Here is a 23,714-nt window from a genome sequence, read left to right as displayed (position 1 = left end):
GGGCATCCTAGGCAGCTGCCTACCCTGCCTACTCCCATGTGCCGTCTCCGTGAATACTGATTTCTGCAGGAAATCACCCAGGATCAGGAAGAATAAAATGAAACAAGTTCAGTTATACCTTGCACAGAATACTGCTGGGTATTTCATAAACGCTTCAACAGCTTTTTCCCAGGCCAGAGCCCTCGCACGTATTGATTGTTTATGAAGGTTGATGGTTTCTTTAGGGAAATCATTGAAGAGAGAAATCTTAATTTGATGTAGGCCCCATTTCATTTGACCCAGCCTTTTAGTTCACCTTAAAAAATATTCCCATTAGGTGAAAATTATTATAGTGGTTTCTACCTTTCAAGTCTTAATTATATACTGACAGGTTGTTGATGTTACATATTTTGTTGTTACCCACCCTGAGCTCATTAGGAAGGGTGGGATATAATTTTTAAAATAGGTTTTATTTTATTGAATCTAATCCAATACAAAGGGAGCCTAGGGAAAAATAAATAATAAAAATATAAATCTAACTTACAAGAATCCAATTTAGATCATTGGATGCATATAACAAATAATTTACAAAAACAATCCATAATATGCTAGGTATTAAGAATGAAGAAATCGCCTACAATTCATTCTGCTAGTCAAAAAGGAAATATTCCCAAAGAATTCCACAACTGGGGCCCAAAGCAATACAATAAATAAATAAGAGTTCAAATTTTAAAGATTTCACCTCCAATTGAAGTTTTTGAACGGAAGCAGACATAGAAACCAAAAAAATCTAGGTCTAAGATCCAGCTCTCTGCATTTGTTAGCTTTTCATCTGCCTGCTTCTGAAGAGATTTCAGTTTATGGAGCTCAGATTTGACAGAGAGCAATCCTTCCTGTACTACTTTAATGCCTTTGGAGGATTTCTTTTAAGAGGGCCACAATCAGTGGATCATCTGTGAACGCAGTAGGGACAACAACCTTAAGCTCAGCTGCAGAGGTTATGTTGGATTTGGCCTGTGCAGCCTTCTTGATGTGCCTTTTTTCTTCCTGCCAGCCTGAAACAGTTTAAAAAGCTCAAGGGCTGTCTCCAGATGTGCCCAACAGCAAAAGGTACACGATGGTGCTATACTGAACCAAATCCAGTAGAGATGAGGGCCGAATGTCAGTGGACTGGGTCTGTAGAGCAGGGGTGTCAAACTCATTTGTTATGAGGGCTGGATGTGACATAAATGGGACCTTGTCAGATCGGGTCATGTGTATCATAAAATGTAATGCCAGGTAATGGATGCCATATAAACTTTATAAAGGACGCAAAACCCCCCAAAGATTCTTTTAAAAACTTAAAGTAAAATTTGTTTAAAAGATTAGCACTCTTGCAGTATTTTGTTTATTTAATAGTTTCTGATAACTGACATCTTTTGCTCTGAATTATTGCATCAAAATCTGGAGACAGTGTCTGTACTGTAGCTATCTTGAGTATGCTGTTCAAGTGTTGTACAGGTGTGTATCTGCAAGCTGAAAATCTATTTTTGATTTCTTGACATTCGTTACAGAAATCTCATGGTCAATGCTTTGAGCCTAAGACCCAGGGGGAAACATGAAATGGCTGGACATTGTGAGCTTTTGTACATAAATTCCTTCATGTGCTGGTCAACCAATGGAAAAAATAGAGACTTTGCTCTGTAGCTCCTGTGCAATTGAACAAGCCTGGCAAAGCAAGCTGTGATGCAGAAGGAAGCAAGAGTGAGAGGAGGAAACAGATGACAGTGATAGTGGGCCTGATAGGAGCCCTCTGGGGCCTGATCCAGCCCCTAGGCTTGACACCCCTGCTGTAGAGGCTTGGAGCTCATTTAGATATGCTGTGTACAGCTTGGAGGCACCAGCCCATTATGGAAGCATTTATAACTCCCAAGGCACATGAGTGCCTGGTGCTTCTCTTCTGCCTCTCCCAACATTTATTTAAAAGTGTTGAAATTTGTGTTGTGTTTACAAAGGCAAGATTTCACAACCTTGGGAAGAGGGTGAGGGAAGCAGGGAACAAACAAGTAAACAGAATAGAAAGTCTTGGCAAACACCCTTCTTTTCTCCTTTGTCTCACTAACAGACAGTGGAGAGAGGATATAGATTCATCATCTTTTCAAAGGTGCCAAACGCTGTGAATTGCTACCTGTGGGAAGATGCATGGATCAAAATATTGAACAGCAATATATCATTTTGACACTTGCCCCACTGCTTGCCCAGGGGAAACCAGCCAGTGTTGTGGCCATCACCCAAGCCAGAGAGGATGTCCTGGCCTGAGGCCAAGGCAGGACTGACAGGCCCTCAGAAAGATTCTGGAGGGGGCCAGATCCTAATTTCTCGGTTGCCAGCTTTTACAACATACTCTTTCCTCAGAGGGATTACTGTCATCTGCCCTGATTGTGATCTGGAATGGATTCATCCCCCTTATACTACTAAGGATTGTGGGCTTCAATCTTGACCATATTTCTGTCCTTCTAGAAGAATTGTTCCTCTTCCTTGGACTTCTTCTCTTCTCGATATAAGAATTATCACTTTCTTTCTGTCTCTCTCCGTCTGACAAAGAACAAAGTAATGTAGGACAGGCTGTGGAAAGGGAAGAAAAGGGCTTGAGAGCTTCTCCAGAGGATCTCAAGAGACAGTTTCCTTCCAAATGAGCTGTCTGAGAGTGGGTATTCTTCACGTTTATGTGAAGTGAACTAGCAAGGAATAGCCATGGAGGATTTTTACTTCACTTATAAGCAGGCGTGGAATTATAAGTGGAATTCTAGCAGGAGCTCCTTTGCATATTAGGCCACACCCTCTTGATGTAGCCAATCCTCCAATAGCTTACAAGGCTCTTTTTTGTAAGCTCTTGGAGGATTGGCTACATCAGGGGTGGATGGCCTAATATGCAAAGGAACTCCTGCTAGAATTCCACCCCTGCTTCTAAGCAATTGTTAGTTTGGTAGAATTATAAAGCCAGCTGGGTATCTGGGGCCTAGGATCTGGAGGTTTGGAAGCTCCATCTGGGCAAAAGCTAAACTGTAGCTCTTGAGGGGCTGTGATATCCTTATATACTGGATATTATGGGGAAAGATGGGGGGTTAGTTAAGATCAAGCAAGCTGGATGAGGCCAAAGGGCCATCAACTCATTCCTACTGCAGTCAGTAGGGCCATCTTTACCTGCCCTTCTAGGTGCTAACAGGATTGTTCTTTTTATTCCATCAGAGGATAATCAGAAGAATGAGGATGGTGACGATCTTCATCAGCAATTGCCAGATAAAATAAAACATGAAGAGTTGAAAGGAAACATCAGGAATCAAGACAAACTTAAGAGGCAGAAAGGCAGCCACCTGCTCAAGAAGACAGATCAATCCATTCCTTGCCAACAGGGGGATTTCCAAAAAGTCATTCATGGGGTAGAAGAAACATACAAGTACTCAGAAAATAGAATGAACTTTTCAGATCAAACCCAATATAATTTCCATTTCCAGGGAAAGAAATTCAGTTTGAGTGGCAATCTTCAACACCCTCAAAAACCCCACAAAGTAGATGAACCTTTTGAATGCTCAGAGTGTGGAAAAAGATTCAGTCACAGTGGCAATCTTCAACAGCATCAGAGAACCCATACAAGGGGAAAACTTCTTGAATGCTCAGAGTGTGGAAAGAGATTCAGTCACAGTGGCAATCTTCAACAGCACCAGAGAACCCACACAGGGGAGAAACCTTTTGAATGTTCTGAGTGTGGAAAAAGATTCAGTGTGAGTAGTAATCTTCGACTGCATCAAAGAACCCACACAGGGGAAAAACCTTTTGAATGCTTAGAGTGTGGAAAGAAATTCACTCTGAATGGCCATCTTCAGCAGCATCTTAGAACCCACACAGGGGATAAGCCTTTTGAATGTTCTGAGTGCGGAAAGAAGTTCAATCGCAGTGGCCTTCTTCTACAGCATCAAAGCATCCACACAGGGGAGAAACCATTTGAATGCTCAGAGTGTGGGAAGGGATTCAGTCACAAACATGGTCTTCAACAGCATCAAAGAACCCACACAGGGGAGAAACCTTTTGAATGTTCAGAATGTGGGAAGAGGTTTAGTCGGGCTGGCAGTCTTCAACAGCATGAAAGAATACACAGAGGTGAGAAACCATTTGAGTGCTCAGAGTGTGGAAAGAGATTCAGTCAAAGTGGCCATCTTTTGCGTCATCAAAGAACCCACACAGGGGAGAGACCATTTGAATGCTCAGAGTGTGGGAAAAAATTCACTCTGAATGACCATCTTCTACAGCATCAAAGAACCCACACAGGGGAGAAACTTTTTGAATGCTCAGAGTGTGGGAAAAAATTCACTTTGAGTGGCCATCTTCTACAGCATCAAAGAACTCACACAGGGGAGAAACCTTTTGAATGCTCAGAGTGTGGAAAGAGATTCAGACACAGTTGCAGTCTCCAAGAACATCAAAGAATCCACACAGGGGAAAAGCCTTTTGAATGCTCAGAATGTGGAAAGAAATTCAGTCAGAATGGCGGTCTTCGACAGCATCGACGAATCCACTCAAGGAGAAATCATGTAATTGCTTAGCCTGTGAAAAGAGTTGTTTTTTTTCTGTTTCACACCTAAAAGATAACCAGAGATCATACAAAGCATCAAAACGATGTAAGCTGTTGTAAAGAGCTTGAATATGAACATATATGAACATATGAAGCTGCCTTATACTGAATCAGACCTTTGGTCCATCAAAGTCAGTATTGTCTTCTCAGACTGGCAGCGGCTCTCCAGGGTCTCAAGCTGAGGTTTTTCACACCTATTTGCCTGGACCCTTTTTTGGAGATGCCAGGGATTGAACCTGGGACCTTCTGCTTCCCAAGCAGATGCTTTACCACTGAGCCACCGTCACTCCCAAAATCTACCCAAAAACCTTACATTAACTAAATGTTATAAATTCCTGGACAGTGGGAAGTGCTTTGGCCAAGTTTGAAAGCTCAGGTAGATCCCACAGGGAAGAAAGCAAGGATGGGTATGGGTTCTGTGGGTTGAAATATCAGTTGATCTCTCCTTTAGCTTTGAAGAATACACCTAAGGGAAGAACCTTATCAATGTTCAGTGTGACAAGAGTGTGAGGTGCAGATCTGACTTTCATGTTCCTCAGAGAATCCATACAAGGGTGAAACTTTTCCTATAGATGGGTCTAAAAAAAGCCCAGCAGGAACACATTTGCATATTAGGCCACACCCCCTGGTGTCACCATTGTTTCACACAGGGCTTTTTGTAGGGAAAGGGCCATCAGGAACTCATTTGCGTATCAGGCCATACCTCCTGATGCCAAGCCAGCCAGGACTGCGTTCCTGAAAAAAGAAAGAAAGAAAGAAAAAGGGGGAAAAAAGCTCTGGTTGGGTCTGATTAGGCTTTTCTTTAAGCAGCCAGGCATGGAAGTTCAGAAAGTAAATACACAAAACAAGGACCTTTTTTAGTTGTTGCCTTCCTCTGTGAAACTTGATACTTCAGGTTATCTGTCAATCTAATCTTTTTTCTGACATCTGCAAAACTTGCAAAAACATTTCCTTTCCCAAATCCTGTGAGGAAAAGAAAAAAAGGAAAGGTCCCCTGTGCAAGCACCAGTCATTTCTGACTCTGGGGTGACGTTGCTTTCACAATGTTTTCATGGCAGACTTTTTACGGGGTGGTTTGCCATTGCCTTCCCCAGTCATCTACACTTTCCCCCCAGCAAGCTGGGGACTCATTTTACCAACCTCAGAAGGATGGAAGGCTGAGTCAACCTCAAGCTAGCTACCTGAAAACCCAGCTTCCGCCAGGGATCGAACTCAGGTCATGAACAGAACTTAGGACTGCAGTACTGCAGCTTTAACACTGCGCCACAGGGCTCTAGAAATAGAAGAAATAGACAAATTGAGGGTAATAGATATCTACACCATCTCTGCTACTGGTGCAAACACAGGGTGTGATAACACTAATAGTTTGGCCCAACCTAGCCACCCCTCCCTTCCGAATCAAAGGGGCACGATTAAACACGCACACCTGGTTCTTGTACCCCACTGCTCCCTACCTCGTAAAATGACTCCCACATGGATTAAATAGCCACCAGCAAATTCCAATGGCTACTTTGGCATCTGATTGTCCGGGTATGCCATGGAAACACATGAGTGGTGTGATCATTCCACTCCATTTCCAGTGTATCCTTTTCCTCCCAACCCTGCTCTGATGTGCACTTCAGCACCCCTGTAGAATGCAGTCAGGAGCGTGTGTGTGCTTGTCTGCTTCTGCACACACACAGTGGGATTTAGGGGGGAAAAACCCAATCCAGATGCAGGTCCGTGGTTGTAGTGCATTAGTGACGTGAATGACCAGCCACAGGCCTGTGGCATATGGTGACAGAAACCACCTCAAACTCAAGGGGCTTATTTAAAGCTGAGATACTGCTACAGCAACTTGTTTGTCTGATCACACCCATCGTGTGACCAGCCAGCATCTTTAATTCACACACATTTTTATCTTGACAAGCAGTTCTAGAGAGGCATTTCTGAACCCTAATCCCTTCCCAGTTCAGCCTGCTTTGAGCTTTCTGGGGTCTAAGCACTTTGAAGGTGAAAGCATTTATTGAGGTTGAGAGGGAAAGGTTGTGTCCCCTAACCCAACAACTCAATAAGTTCAAAGGGATTGGACCCACTCCCCAACAATATCCAGTATCGTGGAAGTGGACCAGTGTCCATGACATTGGTAGCTGGACCTTGTCAGATACGAATTCCCCAGTCCTAATTGTCTTCCCCATTCACCTGCAGATTCTCCCAGAGAGAATCAGGAAGGAGAAGTAAGATTCCCTCTGCCTGCTCTCAACCACCACTGCCTCCAGGATCCATGAGCTAGAAATGACCTGGACAAAGCCTTTGCCCAAGGCTTACTTCCTACCTCTGACTCCTCAGAGCCCCCTTGTATTCCTAGATTGAGATGTGCCTTTAGGTTGTAGACTGAGAAAATTTCTCTTTTCATCTCCCTACTTTAATTTGGAAAGTTATCTGCATTAGGATTGCTAACAGGCCGGAAGGGAAAGAAATGGGGGGGGGGGTGTCTGACACCTTTGAATAAGGCTACAATGAGTTCAGAGAGGCACTTTTATCAGGCAATAAGGATTGTTGGCATACACAGGGCTTTTTTGTAGCAGGAACTCATTTGCATATTATGCCACCCCTCTCTTATGTAGCCAATCCTCCAAGAGCTTACAGGGCCTACTATAAGCTCTTGGAGGATTAGCTACATCTGGGAGGTGTGGCCTAATATGCAAAGGAGTTTCTGCTACAAAAAAACCAGGGCATACAGTAGAGGACAGCAACAGCTCCTAACAGCAAGCAGTTTATCAGTTGCTTTCTCCCTCCCATGCTAATGTTGATTGTGGGGGGCGGGGTTCACAGATTCTGTATTGTGGTGCCTGTAGATATCAGGATTTTATTATTTGATATGTTAGATTGTTTTACTGTTTTGTTGTTGTTTTGTTTGTTTCTCGATGACACTTGTACACTGCCCTGAGCCTGCTCTGTGGGGAGGGCAGTATAGAAGTTAAATGAAATAAACAATAAATAAACATTGTGTATATCATCTTGTGTTTAGTAGATTGTCTTCCGCCTTTAGAACTCACTTTGTGTATTGTTTGTTTTGCATGAAATTTTGTTTGCATTTTTAAAAATTGTGTGATTACAGTACTTTTGCATTTTTAATTGACTATCATATGACTATACTGGGTTTTTAAAAAAATGTTTTTTGTAATCTAGTTTGTGTCTCCGTGGAAGAAGAAGGCTCAAAATGAAGTGCATAAAGAAGAGTTTGCTGGTTAAATTTAAAGCAAGAGATAAGGAGAGCAAATAAATAAACTTTTTGGAATGCCAAATAATGAATTCACAACTGAAGCCCTGCAAACGTCTTGGAAACAGAAAGATCCGTAGATGCAGCATAAGCCTTGCTTTTCATTTGAGGAAAGATCTACATGTTATGTTAGGTTGTTTTGCATTTAAGGGACTATTTGTAGCTTATATTTCCCCCAAGATCCTCACAGGGTCTTTGATATTTATTTATTTATTTGCATTTAAGGGACTACCCACCAGCTCTTCCCAGGGTCCCTGACATTTATTTATTTATTAGATTTCTATCCCGCCCTCCACGCCAAAGCTGACTTGGGGCAGCCAGATATGCATTGCAAATTCTGCACAAAGGCAAGTCCTAATAAATGGTACCAAGTAACACAATGGCAAAAGCAAGTCCAAAATGTTCACTTATTCAGTGCAGGGCTGCCTCTTCCCCTCCTGCTGGTGCTCTTAATGCTTCAACTCTCTCTGTCTTGGCTCCTTCAGTCAGGCTCTGGGTCTTCTCTCTCCCTCACAGGCCAGGCTGACTGACTGAGGGGAAAGAGTTTTAAGCAGTACCTAATAGCTTGACACTCCCTCCCTTTATAATATCTCCTAAAAGGAAAATTCAATTCTAATTAGGGTTGCCAAGTCTGACTCAAGAAATATCTGGGGACTTTGAGGGTGGAGCCAGGAGCAAGGGTAAGACAAGCATAATTGAACTCCAAAGGGAGCTCTGGCCATCACATTTAAAGGGACCACACTCCTTTTAAATGTCTTCCCTCCATTTGGAATAATGAAGGATAGGGGCACCTTTGGGAGCTCATATAGTTGGATTCCCTCCACTCACTTCAATCTATTTGAAACTTGGGAGGCGGGTTGAGGAGAGGCACCGGATGCTATGCACCTTTACCTCAAAAAACAGGCCCCACAGAGCCCCAGATACCCATGGATCAATTTCCATTACAGCCTATGGGAATCAGTCTCCATAGGGAATAATGGAGTGCCCAGCAGACATTTCCCTCCCCCCGCTTTCTGATGACCCTGAAGTGGGGGGAGGGCCTCCAAACTGGGGGATCCCCTGCCCCCACCTGGAGATTGGCAACCCTAATTCTAATTATGTAGTTTATTCCTGGTTGGGCCCATAGCTGCAAAGAAACTGGCAATTACGTAATCCCATGCATAAGGAAGGAAAGGTCCCCTGTGCAAACACCAGTCGTTTCCAACTCTGGGGTGACGTTGCTTTCTGACTTTGGGGTGACGTTGCTTTCCGACTTTCACAACGTTTTCATGGCAAATTTTTTACAGGGTGGTTTGCCATTGCCTTCCCCAGCCATCTACACTTCCCCCCCAGCAAGCTGGGTACTCATTTTGCTGACCTCGGAAACATGGAAGGCTGAGTCAACCTCGAGCCTGCTACCTGAAAAACCAGCTTCCGTTGAGGATTGAACTCAGGTTGTGAGCAGAGCTTAGGACTGCAGTACTGCAGCTTTACCACTCTGCGCCACGGGGCTCTCCCATGCATAAAGGGCCTCCTTAAAACAAATGCTTCTTTTCTTCAAAAATGGGGAGGGGGGAGTACTTGTATATACAGTTGCACTGTTTCCCACCAATTTCCCTATCAGCCGGGGCCATTCAACTCATCAGTCGCCCCAGACTCCCAGGGGCAGCAAGCCAGTCAGTCACCCATTCAGTCCAAAATTCTAATGACAGGGAAGATTCTGATGGGGAGTGTTGGAGAATTGGGAGGAGACACTACCTCAAGGGCCTCAGGATGTGGCAAAGCATCCCCTAAAAGGTTCCATTTTCAGAACGCATGAGCATGCACACACACAAAAAGACCTGCCTAAAACTGCAACTATAGATAGCGGTGTTAAAGGTGCCCTGCCATAGACCCCACACATCTGAAAATATTCATTTGACTATCCCCCAAACCCTCTGTGGTAAGGGGAAAGGGGCAAGTGTTGAGGAATTTCCCAATACGGTTGCCAGTCCTAGGGTTGCCAGCCTCCAGGTGGGGCCTGGAGATCTCCCGCTGGCAGAGATCAGCTCCCCAGGATAAAATGGCTGCTTGGAAGGGTGGACTAGACTCTATGACCTTGTACCCTGCTGAGGCCCCTCCCCTCCCCAAACCTTGCCCTCTCCTGGATGCGCCTCCAAAGTGTTCAGGTATTTTACAACCCAGACCTGACCGGTGGGAGGGATGGGGAAATAGGGTTGCCAGGGGCACTCCTGGAGATTTGGGGGTGGAGCCTGGGGAGGACAGGGACCTCAGCAGGGTTGCCTGGTTTGGGTTGGAAAATACCTGGAGTCTTTGGGGAGGGGAGGGGCCTCCGCATGGTACAACGCTGTTAGCCAAAATGCCCTCAAAACGAGGTTGGGGAATTAGTTAGGTGGGCACCTGGCTCACTAGGAATCTTTTTACCAATATATACCAGGCTCAACCATCCAGAGGGTGATGCTCAATAAAAGGACTCTAATTTTAATAAAACCAATTGTAATTTATTGTGAATAATATAGTTCTTTCACACAAGATAAAAATACAATACAATCACACATTCACACAGGCCTAAGAAACACAGATAGATTGATAGGGGAACATATAAGGGTAAACAGACAGGGCGATATTACCTCTCGTAGTCTTCAAGGAAGGCTCCGGTGGCGACAGTTGAGGGAATGGGGGAGGACCCGAAACTGAACAGGAATCGGGGATGGATCTATGCAGCGGAATGTGGGTTGCTGATAGAAGCACACCTGTGGGTAGCTAGTCCACAGGTTATAAGGACTCACCTGAGCCCTTAGGAGATGGGAGGCAACGGGGAGGAGGAAGGGGAGGCTCTGTGATGACCATGAAGGCTGGACATTAGCAGAGCCAATGGCGAGTCCCTTGGTGACACCTAATTGGGTGTCTGCTTTGACCAATGAACTTCACCTTAGTCCTGGGCACCCTGGAAACTTCCAGGTTGCAACATGGCCTGAGGCGGCTCCAAGGAGTTACACTGGGGTAAGAATGGGAATGGCTGGGTACTTAAGATTAAATGGGATTATCTGGGAAGGTGACAATAGGGAATCAAATATTGACCTAGGTATCCCCGATGTAGACAAAAGACTTGGTAGTGACAGGAGATGTTCTTCCTCTTATTCCATCGTCTTCTGGGCAGGAACCATTGTCTAGGGTATTGCCAGACAATCAGGACCAACAGTTGAGCTGTTAATCCATTCATGGGGCGAATGGGTTGCTTGCGGGCTAAGGGTGACTCAGGGTGTGTACGTGAGCTTCCCACTATGAAGGAATGAAGTCCAGCCCGGCAGGAAGATGGCTACGAGTGGTGTTAGCGATACACAGTGGATTCCATGTACAGCGCTTCATCACTGGTCGCCTGGATAGCTTCGTGGCGGCGCAGCTTCTTCCCTACCATGGCGGACCCACGCAGTGACGGGGAAACGTCCGTGCACGTTGGCAAGCACTCTATACCGGTTTAGAATGCCTGCAAACTTAGGCTGTTTGTACACATGAGTCCCTTTATGCCGGCTGCACCGGCATTGTGGAACCAGCTTCCGGAGGAGGTGCGGGCCCTGCGGGACCTCGGCCAGTTCCGCAGGGCCTGCAAGACCGCCCTTTTTAGGCAAGCCTATAATGACACTGACTGCTGAGTTGCTTGGTGCAAAAACCGCCATCCATAAGACTACCTAAACTGGCAGAACCAGCGCCATAACAGCTCTATCGCTGCCAGATATACTTATATATATTTAGTCTAATGAAAATCATGTATTTTAATTTTAACTGACTGGTTTTTATGTTTAATTTTAATTGTTAAATTTAAAGTTTTATTATTTATGTTAATGTGTAAGTTGTTGTTAGCCGCCCTGAGCCGCCTAGGCGGGGAGGGCGGGATAGAAATAAAAGTTATTATTATTATTATTATTATTATTATTTAAGTTCCTGAATGGCTTTGCCCACACCCTCTGGCCAAAGGTGTGTGAGCTCACTTCTCCAGGCGCCCTGGCAACCATGCTGGTGACTATGATATTGGGGAAAGAGGGGTCTTTTCCTCACAACGCCATAGAGCAGCCATGGTATCCAGGGGAGCTGATCTCTGTGACATCTATCAATTGTAAAAGCAGGAGTTCTTCAGGCCCCAACTGGAGACTGGCAACCCTAGCTCAGTGGGGCTACCGTGCCATAGTCTTTACTGTCCAAAGCATCCATTGTCCACCTGAATGCTGGCATTCCACTTTCCCAAGCAGGAGGCAGTGACCATATCCAACATAGTAGACTCACAACAGTCCCCAGGAAGTGAGAGAGACCACTGTCGTTTTGAAAAACAAGCGAGATGCTGAATGAACACCATGTTTCAATGACATAGGCATCAAGCTGCTGTTCTGACGTATATTGCCTTGTTTTTGTTGTTTTAGCCCAGTCAACCCAAACTAGCAGTCACCAGACCCCAACTTTTAATCTGCTAAAAAACATTTCCATGATTTCGCATACTAATTCATTCCCCACTTTCTGTATATTAAGGACTGCTTGCCATTCCATCCTATTGTCTGATGAAATGTGCTTCTAGCACACGAAAGCTTACATTCTGAATAAAACTTTGTTGGTCTAGTGCAGAGGTAGGGAACGTTGGCTCTCCAGATGTTTTTTGCCTACAACTCCCATCAGCCCCAGTCATAGGCCATGCTGACTTGGGCTGATGGGAGTTGTAGGCAAAAAAACATCTGGAGAGCCAACGTTCCCTACCCCTGCTTGACTCCTGCTTTGTTCTACCACTTTCCAAGGAATAAGCTTCACTGGGTACACCTGAAGAGGAGTCCGTGTCGTTTGCCTTGTCCTTTCTCCTACTCAACTGTGCCGTTTTCTGAGAAGGCTGCACAGCATAGGACACCCCGGAAGTGCGATCCCCCGCAGAGTTACTCCAGAGTAGCCCCACTGAGCAGCATAGGGGTTTGCTGACAGGAGCCTGACTGCACTCCGTCCCAACGGGCCGGGTCTGGAAAGGACAGTCAGCATTTTTCCATTGGCCTCTGCAGCACTGAAAGGGTTAAAGCAGCCGAGCTGTTTGCCAGACAGGCCGAGCAATGCGGGGATGCGGAACGGGGTGTGTGTGTGTGTTGCTGAATGGAGAAGGAGAACAGGAAGGGTTTCAGATGAGCAACAGCAGGGGAAGCCCTTGCAGTCGGATCTTGGGAAGGCTTATTCATAAGTAAGTCCTGCCTGGATAAGCTTTTCATTATGGGCAGAGAAGAATGCTTGGTATAGTGTGCCCGGGGGGAGGGGGGCGGAGTTTTGAAGTGTAATTTTCTTGCATATGTTTTCATTTGTTCCCCACCTTGGAAGCCCTTGTGGCGGCAAATGCATCTGAATTAAAAATTAAATTCTTCTCAGCTATGGCGATCGTAGGGAGGCCCAGAAAGGAGTCATTCCTGCCTTCACGTGCCATGTATTTTAGCCAGTGTCTCTCTCCCCCCCTCCCCCCTCCATCTGGAGTTCACTGCCTTCCCTGCTCCTGTTTATCCAGGCAGCCCTTCTGCCCTGACTTGGAGAGGCGCCTCTCTGCCCCTTCCCCTCTGCTGGCTGCATTGGTAGCATTATTGTCAAATGCATAAGAACATAAGAGAAGCCATGTTGTCTCAGGCCCATCCAGTCCAACACTCTGTGTCACACAGTGCCCAAAAAACAAAAACAGGTGCCATCAAGAGGTCCACTAGTGGGGCCAGAACACTAGAAGCCCTCCCACTGTTGCCCCTCCAAGCACCAAGAATACAGAGCATCAGACAGAGAATTTTATCTATATCCTGTGGCCAGGCCTCAGATTTAGCAGGAGCTCACAGGAGCACAGCTCGTGAACCTTTCTGAGGGTTCCCTCTCCTCCCCACTTGTCCTTTGAATAGTAGGTGCAGCTGCATAACAATCCCTGGATTAGGAGAGCGGATAGCCAGCCAGCCACCAGGAGCATTGCCATGCCCGCAGCAGCCCTCATTAACCCCTGGAGAAGCCCACACCACCCTTTCTCCACTTCTTATGTGATTTGGGGCAGTGGGTGGCTTGCTGGCCTTTTGACTGTGGGGAGGGGGTGGCCCAGAAGAGCCCCAGGTGAGCGAGGCCTCCTTGGGCTGGCTGGATCTATAGCCAGTCCAAGCAGGCCTCACTTTCCTGAGGCTCTCCTTTCTTGTATCTGGTTGCTTGGGGGGGCATATGCTAATGAGCTCCACCACATATTTTTCTACAAAACGACCCCTGCCTGTGGCTAATAACCACTGATAGACTTCTGCTCCAGATGGTTATCCAATCCCCTCTTGAAGCTGTCTATGTTTATAGCTGCCACCACCTCCTGTGGCAGTGAATTCCATATGTTAATCACTCTTCGGGTGAAGAAGTACTTCCTTTATCTGTTCTGACCTGATTGCTCAGCAATTTCATTGAGTGCCCAAGAGTTCTTGTATTGTGAGAAAGGGAGAAAAGTATTTCTTTCTCTACTTTCTCTATCCCACACATAATCTTGTAAACCTCTATCATGTCACCCCCACAGTTGGTGTTTCTCCAAGCTAAAAAGCCCCAAGCATTTTAACCTTTCTTCATAGAGAACGTGTTCCAACCCGTTAATCATTCTAGTTGTCTTTTTCTGCACTTTTTCCAATGCTATGTCTTTTTTGAGATGTGGTGACTAGAATTCTACACAGTACTCCATATGAGGTCACACTATCACTTTATACAGGGGCATTATGATACTGGCTGATTTGTTTTCCATTCCCTTTGTAATAATTCGCAGCGTAGCATTGGCCTTTTTTATTGCAGTTCCACATTCTCTAGACATCTTCACCACAACCCCAAGATCTTTCTCTTAGTCAGTCTCTGCCAGTTCACACCCCATCAACTTGTATTTGAAGCAGAGAAATAATGAGGTCCGCACAGACTTACTGGTTTGAAGCGAGGTTTACTTTATGGTACCATAAGCAGAACCCAGTCGGGCATGGGTCCCCAAAATGACTGAGTTAAAATAATTTTGCATACAGACAGTTTTATTCACACCGAAAACAAGCAGGCAGGCACACAAGCTTATCTGATTTCAAAGGGTCCCGCCTCCACTAAGTTCCCCCTGGTATTATTTATTTATTACTTTAAATTTCTATCCCGCCCTCTCTGCAAGCGGACTCAGGGTGGCTGACAACATTCATATTATCAAGTTAAAACCAATAAAACATAATTACAATTACAATTTAAACTTTTAAAAACCATTTCGTGGTGCTGTGTCACAACAATATAAGTGTGTTCTTATTTTCTGACAGTGATCACCTAGAACTCTATATGATGTCGGGTGGCAGTTCTTTCCCAGTTAGATATCAAAGGCCTGTCAAAACAATTAGGTCTTACAGGCCCTGCGGAAAGTGGAGCGATCCCACAGGGCCCTTATGGCCTCCGGGAGAGCATTCCACAATTCTGGTGCTGCCACCGAGAAGGCCCTAACTCGCATCGAATGCAACCTAGCCTCCTTTGGTTCAGGGATGGACAATAGATTTTTTGTCCCTGAACGCAGTTCTCTCTGGGGAACATATGGAGAAAGGTGGGCCCTCAGATAGACAGGTCCCTGACTATAAAGGGCTTTAAAGGTCAATACCAACACCTTGAAACGGACTCGGAACACAATAGGTAGCCAGTGCAGCTCTTTCAGCACTGGCCGAATGTGCTCCCATCCGGGGAGCCCCATTAACAACCGTACCGCAGCATTCTGCACTAGCTGTAGTTTCCGAGTCAGCGTCAAGGGTAGCCCCATGTAGAGAGCATTACAGTGATCTATTCTTGAGGTGACTGTGGCATGTATCACCATTGCTAAGTCGTCATGATTAGGGTTTGTAGAATCTTTCGGGCTCAAGTGCCGTGTTCTACTGGAGAAAGTTTTCCTTCCAGACGTTTCGTTCTCAGCTGCAGAGAACATCCTCAGTGGCGTTGCAGCCGGACCAGGCGCTCTGACCTTCTTGGCTGCTGTGCATTCAATGTGCATTCATCAGATTCAGCATTCAATGCACAGCAGCCAAGAAGGTCAGAGCGCCTGGTCCGGCTGCAACGCCACTGAGGATGTTCTCCGCAGCTGAGAATGAAACGTCTGGAAGGAAAACTTTCTCCAGTAGAACACGGCACTTGAGCCCGAAAGATTCTACAAACCCTAATGATGTTACCAGCCGTGAAAACCTGAAATCTTTGATAAGTCGTCATGCTCCAGGAAATGGGCCAACTGCCACACCCGCCGAAGATGAAAAAAGGTGGATCTAGTAGTGGCTCCTACCTGGGCCTCCATTGTAAGAGAGGACTCCAGGAGCACACCCAAGATCTTGACCTTAGGGGCCGGTATTAGTGACACCCCATCAAGAGCCGGCAGAAGGATCTCCCCTCCTGGACCACCCCAGCTCAGGTAGAAAACCTCCGTTTTCATCGGATTCAGCTTCAGTCAACTCAGCCTGAGCCAAGATGCTGCGGCTTGAAGAGCCAGGTCTAGGTTTTCTGGGGTACAGTTGGACTGGCCACCCATCAATAGATGGAGCTGGGTGTCATCTGCATATTGGTGACAGCCCAGCCCATACCTCCTGACAATCTGGGCAAGGGGGCGCATATAGATGTTGAATAACATCGGGGACAGAACCACACCCTGTGGCACACCACATATAAGCGGGTGCCTTTGGGATGATTCTTCCCCTATCACCACCCTTTGTCCCCGATCTTGGAGAAAAGAGGCCAACCACTGCAAGGTGGACCCCTGAATCCCCACGTCGGCAAGGCAGCTAGTCAGTAGCTGATGGTCAACCATATCAAATGCGGCTGACAGATCTAATAATAACAGCACTGCTGAGCCGCCCCAATCCAGATGTCGCATGAGGTCATCTATGAGGGCAACCAGAACCGTCTCCATTCTGTGACCTGGTCGAAAGCCGGACTGGAATGGATCCAGAGCGGAAGTGTCATCCAGGAATCCTTGTACCTGAGTTGCCACCGCCCACTCTATAACCTTACCCAAAAAGGGAAAGTTTGATACCGGCCGTTAGTTCGCCAATACAGCCAGATCTGCAGATGTTTTTTTCAAGAGGGGATGGACCACAGCCTCTTTAAGAGGTGTGGGAAAGATCCCTTCTGCCAGGGATCTGTTGACAATACCTTGTAGTGGCTCACATAGCAACACCTGGCTAGCTTTTATAAGCCAGGACAGGCATGGGTCCAACCCACAGGTCATAGGGCGTGCAGCAAAAAGGATCCTGTCGACTTCCTCCAGGCTGAGTGGGCTGAAGGAATCTAGAATTGGACCAGAAGACGCACTCGGTGGCCCAAGTTCTTTCACTGTATCAATTATGGCGGGAAGGTTGCGTCGAAGTGACGAGACCTTATCTGCGAAAAAACTCACAAAAGCCTTATAGCCAATTTCCAATTCTCTAACTTTTGGTTTACCTTGCGGTAAAGTTGTTAGTGACCGAATTATACTAAACAATTGTGCTGGGTGCGAGGTCGCAGATGCAATCCAGGATGCAAAGTAAGTTTTCTTTGTGGCCCAGACTGCCATCTCATAGGTCTGCATAAATGACCTATAAGATGTTCTCATAGCTTCGTCGCGAGCATTGTCTCTCTAGTCATCTTAATCGCTGTTTCATCGATCGCAGCTCCGGGGTATACCACAGAGCGGATCGTGAACGAGGATGAGGAGGACGTCGAGGAGCGATCTCGTCAATGGCTGTAGAGAGCTGGTTATTCCAGATCTCCACCAGCTCATCCGGCGAGTCACCAGAGGGCCAGGGATCCCGTAAAGCCATTTGGTAAAATACCATGGCTAAGTTTCCTTACTTATCTATATACAGCAAGTTGCCTGTAGGAGGCTGTTCCCTTATCTAATCTTACAGCTGGAGCTCACAACCGCTGGGCGGTAGAGTCAGTTTCTAATGGCAGTTTTACAACAGACCCCTTAGTTTGAAGACAACGCATATTTTACTCAATATGACAAATATTATTATTATTGGGGGCATTAATTAATTATTCAGGAGCTGCCCCTTCATATTTATAGTTAGGATTTTTGGCCCAATGTGCATTACTTTGCACTTGGCCACGTTGAACCTCATTTGCCACGTTGATACCCACTCGCCCAGCCTCGACAGATCCCCTTGGAGTGCCTCACAATCCTCACTGCTTTTCACCAGAGAGTTTCTCCAGAGGATCTCCAGAGAGTATTTCCTTCCCAGATAAGCTGGCTGCGAGTGAATATCCTTCATTATTATGTCAAAAGAATGAGCAAGGAGTAGGCAAAAAGGATTTCTGCCTCACTTCTTAGCAATTTTTGGTGTATTTTATTTATTTTATTTTATTTAGTACATTTCTATTCCACCCATTCCCCGTAGGGCTCAGGGGGGAGCACAACATATGACAAAACAATAAAATATAATAAAAACACTCTATAAACAGACAACTCAACAGCACTCAGATTACCATGTCATCACATATTGCCCAGCTTAGCCATCTCACATCATGGCAGTTTTTATTCCATTTCCTAGCACAGATGACAGTGCTGGCTGGGGAGGCCAACCAGATCAAGAATTTTAGAATGTTTGAATTCTAAAGCCTACTGGGAAAGGAGGGTGGGGGGCCTTTTGGGGCCTGAAATCTGGGAGACTCAGAAGTTCCTTCTGTGGCTGAGCTCAGCTTTGGCTTTTGAGATGCTGAGGGATCCTTAAATATTCGATATCCCAGGAAGGATGGGCAGTTACTTAAGAACAGCCAATGTGGAAAAAACCAAAGGTCCATCAACCCTTTCCACTGCTTTCACTTGGACATCTTCAGGTCTAACCAGGAAACACTACCATCCCCAGTACTGGCACATCTTCCAAAAACCATGAGGTGTGTGCGTGTTGAACAGAGCTGTTCACTTTTTTAGATATTGCCGCCCCCAGCTCACACATATTTTTGGGAGGCTGAAATCCAGCTCCTCATGGATCTTGTCACAGCTGGAAGGGAACCCTTATTGTAGTTGCTGGATATCATGGACTGGATATCATGATAATTTCTTGCATTTAATTGTCAAGGGCAGGGAAATCAAAAGAGCTGCATGAAAAGTCAAATGTCAACAGTAGGGGAATCATTCTTTGCCACTTTTCCCCTTAAAGTACATACAGAGCAGGGTGAGGAGGGGAGAGATAGGCAGAATATAAAAATGGTCTTATTGGAGGGCCTGGCTGGGGCAATGTGTGACCAGCTACTCAGTTTGGTGAGAACGAAGTTCTGATAAAGGAACTGCACAACCATTAATGATCAGTGCCTGACTGGTGGTTTGGCTTCCTGTGCGGCTCCTGATTAGATCTCTTTCTTTATTCCAGCAGGAAAAAGCCACTGAAATATTTATTGAATGTTGAGAGCCAGTTTGGTGTAGTGGTTAAGTGTGTGGACTCTTATCTGGGAGAACTGGGTTTGATTCCCCACTCCTCCACTTACAGCTGCTGGAATGGCCTTGGGTCAGCCATAGCTCTCGTAGGAGTTGTTCTTGAAAGGGCAGCTGCTATGAGAGCTCTTTCAGCCCCACCTACCTCATAGGGTGTTTGTTGTGGGGGGAGAAGATATAGGAGATTGTAAGCCGCTCTGAGTCTCTGATTTGGAGAGAAGGGCGGGGTATAAATCTGCAGTCGTCTTCTTCTGATGTAAATTCAACGGTATAGCAGACCTCCTTATGTGGATTCTAACGACCTCTCTCATTATTCCAGCAGGGAATGATTAGAGGAATGTGGAAGATAAAGAACTGCATCCTCTATCACCAGACGGAGTCAAGAATGAAAACGAGAGGAAACTTCAGAAATTGAGGCAGACATAAGAGGCAAAAAGGAAGCCACATGATTGAGAAGAGGGATAAAACCATTCCTTGCCAAGGGGGGAATTTCTGTGAAGTAATTCACATGGTGGAGGAAACATACAAGTTCTTGGAGCATAGAATGAACTTCTCAGATCAAACCCAATATAATATCCATTTACGAACCCACAGTGGAAAGAAGACCCATCAGTGCCTGGAGTGTAGAAAAGAGGTTCCTTTGTAGAGTAGAACTAATTATACCTCAAAGAACACATACTGGAGAGAAACCTTATAGCAGCTCAAACTTTGGCAAGAGCTTCTCAAGTGAAAATCAGATTTTGTTCCTTCAGGAGAGAAACCATTTATCTCCTCAGAGGGTGGAATGATATTCTCTGATGGTTTCCAAAACACAGCATAATGAAGGCATATAAATGCTTCCAGTGTGGAAAGTGCTACAAATACAGATCACAGCTCCTTGTTCACCAAAGAATTCACAGAGGGAACAAATCTTCTGAATACTGAGTGGAAAGAAGTTGAGGTGGAGTAGCACTCTTCAGCAGCATCAAAGAACCCATCCAGGGGACAAACCTTACAAATGCTCAAAATGTGGAAAGAGATTCAGGCACAGTAGCATTCTTCAACAGCATCAGAAAAACGCACAAAGGGGAGAAAACTTTTGAATGCACAGAGTATGGAAAGAAATATAGTAGAAGGGGCCATCATCAACAACACCAAAAAATCCAACCAGAAGAAATGTCTTTTGAATGTTCAGAGTGTGGAAAGAAATTCAGTCAGTGTGACCATTTTCAACAGCATCAAATAATCCACACAGAGGAGAAACTTTTTGAAGGCACAGAGTGTGGAAAGAAATACAGTAGAAGTGGTCTTCTTCAATGGCACCAAAGATCCATACAGGAGAAAAACCTTTTCAATGCTCAGAGTGTGGAAAGAAATTTAGTCAGAATGGCCAGCTTCAGCAGCATCTAAGAGCCCACACAAAGATTAAACCTTTTGAAAGTTCACAATGTGGAAATAGGTTCACTTGGAGAAAGCAACTTCAGCAACATCAGACAACACACACAGGAGAGAAACCTTTTGAATGCATAGAATGTGGAAAGAAATTCAGTCGCAGTGGTAATCTTCGGCAGCATCAAAGAACCCATACAGGGGAGAAACCTTTTGAATGCTCTGAGTGTGGAAAGAGATTCAGTCAGAGTGGCCAGCTTCAACAGCATCAAAGAGCCCACACAGGTGAGAAACCTTTTGAATGCACAGAGTGTGGAAAGAGATTCAGTCAGAGTAGCTATCTTCGGAAGCATCTAAGAACCCACACAGGGGAGAAACCTTTTCCGTGTTCACAGTGTGGAAAAAGCTTCACCTGGAGAGAACAACTTCAGCAGCATCAGACAACCCACACAGGAGAGAAACCTTTTGAATGCAGAGAGTGTGGAAAGAAATTTAATCAGAGTGGCTATCTTCAACAACATCTAAGAACCCACACAGGTGAAAAACCTTTTGAATGTTTGGAGTGCGGAAAGAAATTCATTCGGCATGACAGTCTTCAGCAGCATCTGAGAACTCACACAGGGGAGAAACCTTTTGAATGTTCGCAGTGTAGAAAGAGCTTCACCTGGAGAGAACAACTTCAACATCATCAGACAACCCATACAAGAGAGAAACCTTTTGAGTGTTCAGAGTGTGGAAAGAAATTCAGTCGGAGTAGCAATCTTCACCAGCATCTAAGAACCCACACAGGGGAGAAACCATTTGCATGCTCAGAGTGTGGGAAGAGGTTCAGTCAGAGTGGTTATCTTCAGCATCATCTGCGAACCCACACAGGGGAGAAACCTTTTCAGTGTTCACAGTGTGGAAAGAGCTTCACTTGGAGAGAACAACTTCGAGATCATCAGACAACCCACACAGGAGAGAAACCTTTTGAATGCATAGAGTGTGGAAAGAAATTCAGTCGAAGTGGCAATCTTCACCAGCATCTAAGAACCCACACAGGCGAGAAACCTTTTCACTGCTCAGAGTCTGGGAAGAGATTCAGTGAAAGTGGCATTCTTCACCAGCATCTAAGGACCTACACAAAGGAGAATCCTTTGTACACAAAGGAGAATCCTTTGTAACTGCTTAGCCCATGAAAGGAGTTTTTCTCCTATTTCACACCTAAAAGAAAACCACAGATATACAAAGCACTGAAACAAACTGGAGAGCCAGTTTGGTGTAGTGGTTAAGTGTGCAAACTCTTATCTGGGAGAACCGGGTTTGATTCTCCACTCCTCCACTTGCACCTGCTAGCATGGCCTTGGGTCAGCCATAGCTCTGGCAGAGGTTGTCCTTGAAAGGGCAGCTGCTGTGAGAGCCCTCTCCAGCCCCACCCACATCACAGGGTGTCTGTTGTGGGGGAGGAAGGTAAAGGAGATTGGGAGCCGCTCTGAGACTCTTTGGAGTGGAGGGCGGGATATAAATCCAATATCTTCTTCTTCTTCTTCTTTTGAGCAGGGGTGGCCAAAGTTGCTTAACGTAGAATTAATGTCAGATGTTGGAGAGCCACAAGACCATCAGATGCCTGAGAGCCATGAGGAGGGGAGGGAAGGAAGGAAGGAAAATAGATGGGGAAGGGAGAGGAAGGGAGGTAGAAAGAAATTTTAAATGCATTCTCCAGACCACTAGCTGGCTTGGCTTGGAGAAGTGATTTAAAGAGAGAAATGCCTTCTCCAAGCTGACTGATGTGCAGTGGGGGGTCTTCAAGAGCCACACAATATGTGTTAAAGAGCCACATATGGCTCCTGAGCCACAGTTTGGCCACCTCTGCTTTTGAGTGTCCAGTGTGGAAAGAGATTCAGTTGTAGTAGCACTCTTCCGAAGCATCTGAGAACTCGCACAAGAAGAAACCATGTAACTGCTTAGCCCATGAAAGGAGTTTTTCTCCTATTTCACACCTAAAAGAAAACCACAGATATACAAAGCACTGAAACAATGTAAGGTGTTGTAAAGAGTTGGAATCGACACAGAAACTTTACCTTAACCAGGAAGACGTGTTATAAATACTTTAAAGAACTTTAACCATGTTTGAAATATCAAGTAGATCCCACAGGGAAGAAGTAAAGATGGAGCTGGGCTCTGTGGGTCAAAGGATCAGCTGATATTTCCTCCGCATTGAGGAGTCCACCCAGGGGAGGAACCTCATCAATGCTTAGTGTGGGACAAGAGCCTGTGAGTCTTATTACAGGGGCTAATGTAAGCTCTTGGAGGACTGGCTACATTAGAGGTGTGTGGCCTAATATGCAAAGGAGTTCCTGGTACAAAAAAGCCCCGTCTGTGACACAGATACTACATTCATGTTCCTCGGATAATTCATATGAGGGTGAAACTTTCCTATAGCTGCTTCTGATTAAGGTCTACTTCAGATACTCAGGTGGTGGAGGTTCAAAAAGGCTCGGAAAGTAGTTACACAAAGAATGGCCTTTGTGCTGGTTGCCCTCCTGTGAAACTCGCTACTTCAGCTTATCTGTCAAGCTAACTTTTTCTGGTATTGGTTATTACATTGAAAGCCCTTCATGGGCTTGGACTCTCATATTTGTGAGATCGCCACTACGTACCGTCACAACAGCTTCGCTCATCTGTGTGATGTCTTCTGCAGGAGCCAAACTGCAAATGGGCATGATCAACAACTGCCCACACTGCCTTCTCTGTTGTGGTCCCCACTTTAAGGAATGGCCTGCCTGAGGAAGTCAGGAAGGCTCCCAGTCTCCTGGCTTTCCACAAACGATGCAAAACAATTATTCAAGGGAGCTTTTTTACAGGTGTGATAGAGTGGCACTGTACTGAGTGACTCACAAAGTTACTTGGATAAATGATTAGGGATTGTGTTTGATTTGCTGAAACTAGGAGCCTACAATATAATTTTTAAATATTTTTTTTTGTTTTGCTTTAGTCCTGTTTTTAGATTTGTGATTGGTTCTACAACCTTTGTGTTGTTTATTGAATGCTCTGTCTTGTTGATTGTATTGATTCACTCTATGTAGTTTGCCTTGAGTCTAAATGAGAAAAGCAAACGACAAATAACATAA

General features: G+C 45.4%; 1 protein-coding gene across 1 annotated transcript in view; it reads left to right on the top strand.

Annotated features, from left to right (window-relative positions):
• LOC132571876 (zinc finger protein 208-like) overlaps positions 1-23,714 on the top strand; it is an 87,251-nt gene that overhangs the window by 4,299 nt on the left and 59,238 nt on the right. The window contains 1 exon segment of the mRNA XM_060238667.1: positions 3,208-4,547. Within this exon segment, the coding sequence (XP_060094650.1) occupies positions 3,208-4,547 (1,340 nt within the window).

The sequence above is a fragment of the Heteronotia binoei genome, chromosome 5 (assembly GCF_032191835.1).
Source record: "Heteronotia binoei isolate CCM8104 ecotype False Entrance Well chromosome 5, APGP_CSIRO_Hbin_v1, whole genome shotgun sequence".
Classification (NCBI taxonomy): domain Eukaryota; kingdom Metazoa; phylum Chordata; class Lepidosauria; order Squamata; family Gekkonidae; genus Heteronotia; species Heteronotia binoei.
This window is presented reverse-complemented; position numbering and strand designations above follow the sequence as displayed.